The sequence below is a fragment of the Bradysia coprophila genome (assembly GCF_014529535.1).
Source record: "Bradysia coprophila strain Holo2 chromosome X unlocalized genomic scaffold, BU_Bcop_v1 contig_20, whole genome shotgun sequence".
NCBI classification, from domain to species: domain Eukaryota; kingdom Metazoa; phylum Arthropoda; class Insecta; order Diptera; family Sciaridae; genus Bradysia; species Bradysia coprophila.
Window position 1 is genome coordinate 518,797 of NW_023503307.1, and position 8,292 is coordinate 527,088.

Here is an 8,292-nt window from a genome sequence, read left to right on the forward strand (position 1 = left end):
TTGAAACTCTGATAATGTGTCGATCGCAGTTTGCGGTTTAAAATGAAACCGATCGATTACTCGTAGAAAAAGCGACATAAATAAAACAAACGTTGAAAGGGCGACACGCCCGAATTAAGTGTTTCTCTTAAACGATCCAAAACTCCACTATAAATAGAAGCTGCTAGAGTCTAGCTGGTAGCTAGTCGTCTAGGTTTTAACATTTGGCGCCCCGGGTGGACAAGGTTTTGGAGCGTTAGATTAAGAGGAAAAAAAATTCGACGATTCGCTGAAGTTTCAAAATGGACAGATTGAAAAAAGCCCGTACACCTATTCGTGGACTCATTACAAGATCCCTGAACGAATTGGAAACTGAATTGTTGAATCCACTGAAAGATGTCATCCGTTCGAAGACGAGATTTGAGAGACTGAATGATTTGCAATCCAGAATTCAGGATGCAGATGAAGGAATCTTCAACGAAATGTTATTGGGTCCGAACGTTACCGAAGAAGAACAGTTGAAGGAAGCAAAGGATTATGAAGACATTTTAATACTTCTCGTTACGGCTGAGATGAGAATCGATAAGGAAGAAATGAAGATCGAATCAGCAGAGCAAGTAGTTCAAGGTGATGAAGCATCTTCGATCAGTTCCGTGTCTCGAAAACGTCAGTTTAAGTTACCGAAGATAGAATTGAAGAAATTCAGCGGTAAAATATTGGATTGGTTGAGCTGGTGGGCGCACTTCAGTAAAATTCACGAGGATGAAGAGTTGCATGCCACAGACAAATTCCAATATTTAATTCAATCGATGGAACCACACTCGAGAGGAGATGATATCGTTAAAGGATTTCCAGCAACCGAAGCGAATTATCCGAAGGTGATTGAAGTATTGAAAGAAAGGTTTGGCAAGAAGAAATTACTGATTCAGGTGTATGTTCGTGAATTGTTCAAAATGAGTTTGAATAATCTCAACAAGGGATCATGTATTTCGTCGATATACGACAAATTGGTGTGTCAAGTCCGAGCTTTAGAGTCATTAAATATATCGTTGGAACAAACATCCCTATTTTTGTATCCAATGGTAGAGTCCAGTCTACCTGAAGACACCTTGATTGCGTGGCAAAGGAGTTCGATGTACGAAAAGGATGGATCACAAGAAACTCCACCGAAAGGAGAACTGGACCACTTGTTGGAATTTCTTCGACAAGAAGTAGATCTTGAAGAGCATCGAGCGTTAGCAAGATCGAAATTCGATACAATGTCAATGGCGACATACATGAATGGCGATGCAACGGCAAATTGCATATTTTGTGAAGATCGTCATTTATCTCAAGAGTGTATGGAAGCACTTAACATGCAACTGGAATCAATGCGAAGAATAATCAATGAAAATAAAGTATGTTCACGGTGTTTCAAGTACGGTCACTTTGTCAAGCAATGTAAGGAGTATGTTAAATGCGTTGCATGTTCTAAACCGCATTATGAAATAATGTGTCGGAAGTCACGGTAAATCGTCAATGGGACAACAATGGTCAATGGGACAACAGAACAATGGTCAATGGAACAACACAACAATGGTCAATGGGACCACAATCGTGAATGGAACAACAATCGTCAATGGGACAACAATGGTCAATGGGACAACAATCGTCAATGGGACAACAATGGTCAATGGGACAACAATGGTCAATGGGACAACAATGGTCAATGGGACAACAATGGTCGATGGGACAACACAACAATGGTCAATGGGACAACAATGGTCAATGGGACAACAATCGTCAATGGGACAACAACAGTCAATGGGACGAACAAATAATAGTCAATGGAACAAATAGAAACTAGTTAATGCGACGAGCTTCTTCAGTAAATAAGTTGGCTTAAACGGCGGGAGCAAAATTGTAAAATTATTTCGGTAAAATAATTGGTGGGAGGATATTGAAACTCTGATAATATGTCGATCGCAGTTTGCGGTTTAAAATGAAACCGATCGATTACTCGTAGAAAAAGCGACATAAATAAAACAAACGTTGAAAGGGCGACACGCCCGAATTAAGTGTTTCTCTTAAACGATCCAAAACTCCACTATAAATAGAAGCTGCTAGAGTCTAGCTGGTAGCTAGTCGTCTAGGGTTTAACAGATATGCAAACAGGAAAGTCTCTAATAAACTATTGGCGTTTGGCTGACAAACCGGTACCACTGAAGCAATCAGATCATAATCCATCTAAAAGTTGGGGTTAGCAGGGGTCGTAGTTGTCCTTATTTCCTTATTTGTCCTACTTTTTCAAATTTGCCCTTATTTTGTCCTTATTTCCTTATTGTCCTGATTTTGCATCGTGTTTCGAAATTTTACCCAACAGAAATTCCAGTTTCTCAGTGTGTAATTTAAAAATAGCGAAATTATTAGAATTAGGTAACAATTTTGTATTATAAAAGGCTTTTCTCGTCATTTGATCACTATTAAGAGAATCACTATCAACTACAGAAGTTTATCAGTTCTTCCGTATAAATAAATAAGGAGTTTCGTAAACCAATTGAGTGGGTAGTACCCATCAAGACAAAATGTGAAAAATGACATGAAAAACTGATAAGCAAAGTTCAATAAGAAGCATTAAAATTATCTGGGGTTTGTGTAATATTCCGCTAGCCCGTTCTTGGCTAGATTATAATTGATACTAAAAAACAACATGAAGTTAACCTGCTGGGAAGAAATTCCATAGGAAATGTAAAAAGAATAGTTTTCCTTAACAAAATCCTGAGTAAATCCACTGCAACCAACATTATTAATTCGTAATATTACGTCAAAATATTGTAGCGTCAAGTTCCTCTTAGTGTCATTTAGCGGTTCGAGGGTTGTTTCTAAATTTTCTCTGCTCGGCCGAGCCTTTAAAGATCTGCGAGGTATAGCCGCAAGTTCTTAGCAGATGGAAGTCAAAACTAAGAAGAAATATTGTTTTCTAAGAGGGTCCGAATTTAGTCGGGAAAAACTACAGTAAGTCATATTTTAAAACAGAATCAATATTTTTTGGAAAGCAGACACGCCAACTTCGAAAGGTAACTGTATTAAATGTTCCCAACCAGAAATCAAATACTAACAAAGTTTCTTTATTCGAATAAGGCTGACCAGATCTGAAAAATATTGCACTGCACTCAACGAGAAAACGAAAGTCGGCGTGTCTGTTGGAATATCAACAAAATGTACCAATTAAAATCGCATCAATTGAAAATTTTCTTACTAGTTATGGCACTGCCATAACGTAATGATAAAACTTGGCAATAAATGCCCTTTCGAATGAGAAAGTAAGGACATATAAGGACGAATTTGGTATACGTATACCAAATTCGTCCTTATATGTCCTTACTTTCTCAATGAATTTTGTCCTTATGTCCTTATAAGGATCACTCAATTTTGGCTACGACCCCTGGGTTAGTTAGTTGGTTAGTGATAAAAACTATTTTACTTTTAAAGTTTTGTTATTTACCTCAGTTTTGATCATAATTACAGGTTATACGTAAAAAAACATCTCCTAATAACATAATAGGACATTTTGTTACGAGTGATGAAAGGTTGAATTTTTCGGTAATAGTCGTAAGCTTACGACGTGTACCGAAAAATTCAGCTTTCATCACGAGTCACAAACGACGATTTTTGTGCTTGAAAACTGAAATGAGACCAAATACCAAATACAGTATATTTACCTTGTGAAAATCCATTTCCTCATTTTTTTGCCACTTTACATGATGTAAAAAAAGAAAGATTTTTCGCTTACTTTCTTAATATTTATCATATTTCTCAAATTTTCCAAAATTTCCACGCAATTATACGATATGCGGGTGACACACGTATCTCGTGCATTAAAAATTCGAATCAAAATTGATTGCCAGAAAGAAGCAGAATACTCCATTCGGGTTCGAATATGCCTCAACTTATGTCAGTGTTCATTTGAGTTCATTTTTATACAGTGTATTAGGTCCCTCATTTGACGTTTCAATAATGAACCGCTCCTGCCAGGTTTACTTTTACTCTGCCGTGGTCAAAGCAATAATATTAAATATTCAATTTGATTTCCATTAGAAATTCCCATATTTCCACAAAATTCCTCTCTAAATTCCAATATTTCCATTCCAAAAATTTCATTGGCTTGTCCCAAAAGTTCCACACCCTCGCTTACGTTCCAAAATCTAGGCGCAATAACTTATGATTTAAATGTGCATCATCGAATCAGCAACTCCTCTGCCTGTGTCTTTACTATGTCGTTATTTTTATGACTAAACGAATTCAATTTAAAATCGTCCCGCGCAAACCGAATGATAAGGGGCATTAATTTTATATATTCATTTTTGCTTCATTTCGTTCATCGACATTGTCCTTCATTCAATCATCAATTTATTATTATCTGAATATCAATCTGTCGAATCTTTCAGACTACTCAACTACCTCGTCGAGTCGATACGCCGGCCTGTAGTTTTTCATTCATTTTTGTGTTTTTTTTTATTTCGGTGGTAATTTGTTATTACTGTAGAAATGTCGTCCGAAACCGCCGGAAAGGTAATATAAAATTGTATCATTTTCGAGATAATTTTACATTTGCATGCAAGTATAAATGCCGATTTAGTTAAGATCGCTAATACTATAATGACATGACAAATCAGTTCGACTTGTTGCGCACATATAAATCATTTGAAAAAATCTGTATTCAAATCTCCTGACGGAGATAATAAAAAGTTGAAGCGAGATAAGGTGAAATGTAGGGATTTAGAAAGCATGCCAACACCAAATGCTACATTTTACAATGACCTTAAATGATAACGTAATTTGTTTGTAGGTTATTACGTGCAGAGCAGCTGTCGCCTGGGAGCCAAAGAAGCCGCTTTCTATTGAGACCATTGAAGTTGCACCACCTCAAGCTAATGAAGTTCGTATTCGAATTGCCGCAACCGGCGTCTGCCATACAGATGCAACTACAATGGATGGGCTAGATGCTGAAGGTGTTTTTCCTGTTGTTCTTGGCCATGAAGGCGCTGGTATTGTCGAGAGTGTCGGCGAGGGAGTTACTAAGTTCAAAGCTGGCGATCATGTACTACCATTGTACATTCCACAATGCTACGAGTGTGCCTTTTGCAAGAGCCCCAAAACCAATTTGTGTCAAAAGATTCGGCTAACCCAAGGACGTGGAGTTATGCCGAATGGAACGACACGATTTACCTGCAAGGGACAATCGCTTTTCCATTACATGGGAATATCATCATTTTCCGAGTATACGGTCGTTGCCGACATATCTTTAGCTAAGGTATACATCACGCACACCGGCACTGAATTTCAGAGTCTTACAAATGCACTTACAGATCGACGAAACTGCTCCCTTGGACAAGGTTTGTTTGTTGGGCTGTGGAATTCCGACTGGATATGGAGCTGTCTTGAATACTGCTAAAGTCGAACCGGGTAGTACCTGTGGTGTTTGGGGTCTCGGCGCTGTTGGCTTGGCAACATTGATGGGCTGCAAGAAGGCTGGAGCTTCGAAAATTGTTGGCATTGACATCAACCCGAGCAAATTCGATATTGCCAAACAATTCGGTGCCACTGAATTCATCAATCCGAAAGATTTCGGTGATACGCCCATTCAGCAAGTGATCGTAGAAAAGTATGGTGGACTTGATTACACCTTCGAATGCGTCGGAAATATTCATACGATGCGAGCAGCTCTGGTAAGTTGAATGTTGTTGAATAGTGAGGCAATTTCAACTACGAAAAATATTCGTCGCTAGGAATCGGCTTGCAAGGGATGGGGAGTGTCGGTTATCGTTGGTGTTGCACCATCTGGCACTGAAGTCAGTACCCGACCATTCCAATTGGTAACCGGCCGAACATGGAAGGGAACAGCATTTGGTGGATGGAAGAGTGTCGACAGCGCTCCGAAATTGGTCGATTCGTACATGCAGAAGGAATTGAAGATCGACGAATTTATCACTCATACTATGGATTTGGACAAAATCAATGAGGCATTCGATTTGCTACATCGCGGTGAAAGCATCCGTGCCGTTGTCTTACTTAAATAACGAAAATATTGTAAAAGTCCATGTCATGTAATTTGATTACAAAAATATAAATTTGATTAAATAAACAGGAATTTTTCAGAGAAAATTTAGAGTTTTTGCCGGCTTTGTTTCTTATCTAATCTGCCTAAGTCTTAACTGATGAAAAAAAAAACTGGTTGAAATCGTATCATCAATCGTAAATTGCACTGACTTAATTCACGACTAATTTGCAATAAGCTCCTGAAATAATACCCCAGAGGCGCGTTGCCATTCTTCATATTTACGTCCTCACCTCACTTTGAAATTGTCATGCATTGTGCTCACAGTACATCAAATGCAGATATGTCAGATACTTCGTCTTCGATGTTACATTGCACCAAAATGCAATGTTAGCAATAGCAACAGATGGATGCTAAATTTCCAATTTTCATCGATTTCTCCTATATCCAATTATATTTTACTGTTAATGTCCAATGAAATGGTAAGGGTCGTATTGCGTTTTAATTGCGTTGTTAAATTTCTGATTAAAACTTAACAAAAAAAAAAGTTGTGACGCTAGTCACGTAGACGAGCAGTGTGGATACCTGGTACCTAGTGCGGTACATTTATAATGCGAAATGTATATTTATTACGAAATATATTTGCATATTATTTCGGAACTCGTAACGCGAAATGTGTGCCATACTCAAATGTGTGCCATACATATCTACTCAAAAGGTATTCTCCGCTTTGCACAGCGCAAGCCCATACGAACTACAAAAATCATACTTTGTAAAAGTCTAAATTTTGAAACGCATTTCTTGTAAAAGTTCATTTCGTGTGATAGAAGCGGCTCATGCTCATATACATAAAACGTTGTACCTTTCCCATTAGAACCTATCCACTAATAGCCATATTTTACGAAATAATCCAGTTTTAAGACTACTGGATCAGGGTTATTGAAAATCGGTTTAAGTTTACGCAATCCAAGCAGGGCCTGGGAATTTCAATTCTGTCGGGAAGGCGGAAAAGGAAATTTGACTTGGTTACTGAACTCTAATCAGATTTAAGTCTAGAAGCCAATTTGTGGAGAGAATTTTTTTTAGATTTTTAAGAATTAAAATTCACAAAAATAAAGTTGTAATCGAACTTACACCGTTTAGCTCTCCGTTTACTTTTTAACTATGAGAAGTGATGGAGCTTTAATTGTTTGTTCGTAAACGGGGAGCTAAACGGCGTAAGTGCGAAGACACAAGAAATCTACATCATGATCCAGTGAACTAATTTTCGTAAACCTATACCACCTATACAATTAGAGACAGTGAAATTTCAGCATGAATTTGCTTCAGTTGTTTTCAGTTGATCCTCAATCAAAAATGTGTATACGTCTTTATACCGTTGTATAAAAGCGCGTGCGTTTAGCATCTTTAAACGTATCAACAAGTATAAACAGTTATATACATACGGGATCACACCAATTTTAACAATCCAAACTTCGAATTTCCCCAGCATATCTTGAGTCTTGAGTCACTTTCAGTTTCACATTTTCATCTTACACGATCATGTACTCGTTGTTCCTTAGTTACTTTTATCCAGTGACCATTTTTGGGAAAACATTTTCCTATATTTTTCCAAATTTTCCCATATTTTCCGAATTTTTCCAAAATATATTTTTGAGAAAATGTAAAAACTTTAGGAGTCCCAGTTTTTATCTTTTCAACATTTCCAATTTTACCTTTCTTGCAATTTTCTTTTCTCCACGTTTCAATTAGAGAAACGATTGGTGTTCTACACTCGCTTGATGGTTTTGGAGGATTCTGGTCAAAGAGTTAAAGAGATCACGGAATCCTTTACTTTAGAAGGAGAAGCATTGTCTCAAATTAAGCAGATTTCGGCCTCAAGAAACTCCATATCCATGGGATCAAATATTTCAAACAATCAGCTGTGGTTATGTCATAAAAATAAATTTATTTCGAAAAGAATCAAAAGTTTTCATAAAAAAAGACGAAAAAAGACATCAAATATCTCAAAAATTGAACAGAATTTTCATTTTTATTTTTTTTGTTGGCAATCGACAATTTATCAGTGAATCGAAACAAAATTGACCCTAATATAAAAAGCGCGCGTTTAGGCATAAATAAATTCGTTCATTTGAGCCTTTTACAGTTGAATATTTTAACTCGGATACTTAATGGCAATTTAATAAATTCAGTTGTTAACAACTGAGTTGTCGAAATTTGTATGCTCATAAAAATGTCGGAATTAAAATATTTTGCTGCAAACATGTGCAACTAAT

The 8,292-nt window shown here is 37.1% G+C and overlaps 1 protein-coding gene across 1 annotated transcript; it reads left to right on the plus strand.

Annotated features, from left to right (window-relative positions):
* The first annotated feature begins 4,370 nt into the window (after positions 1-4,370).
* Positions 4,371-6,123, plus strand: LOC119068727 (alcohol dehydrogenase class-3). Its single transcript, XM_037172421.1, has 4 exons — positions 4,371-4,530; positions 4,808-5,272; positions 5,328-5,687; positions 5,748-6,123. The coding sequence occupies exons 1-4, from the start codon at positions 4,507-4,509 to the stop codon at positions 6,036-6,038; spliced, it is 1,140 nt and encodes a 379-aa protein (XP_037028316.1). The 5' UTR covers positions 4,371-4,506; the 3' UTR covers positions 6,039-6,123.
* The last annotated feature ends 2,169 nt before the right edge of the window (positions 6,124-8,292 follow it).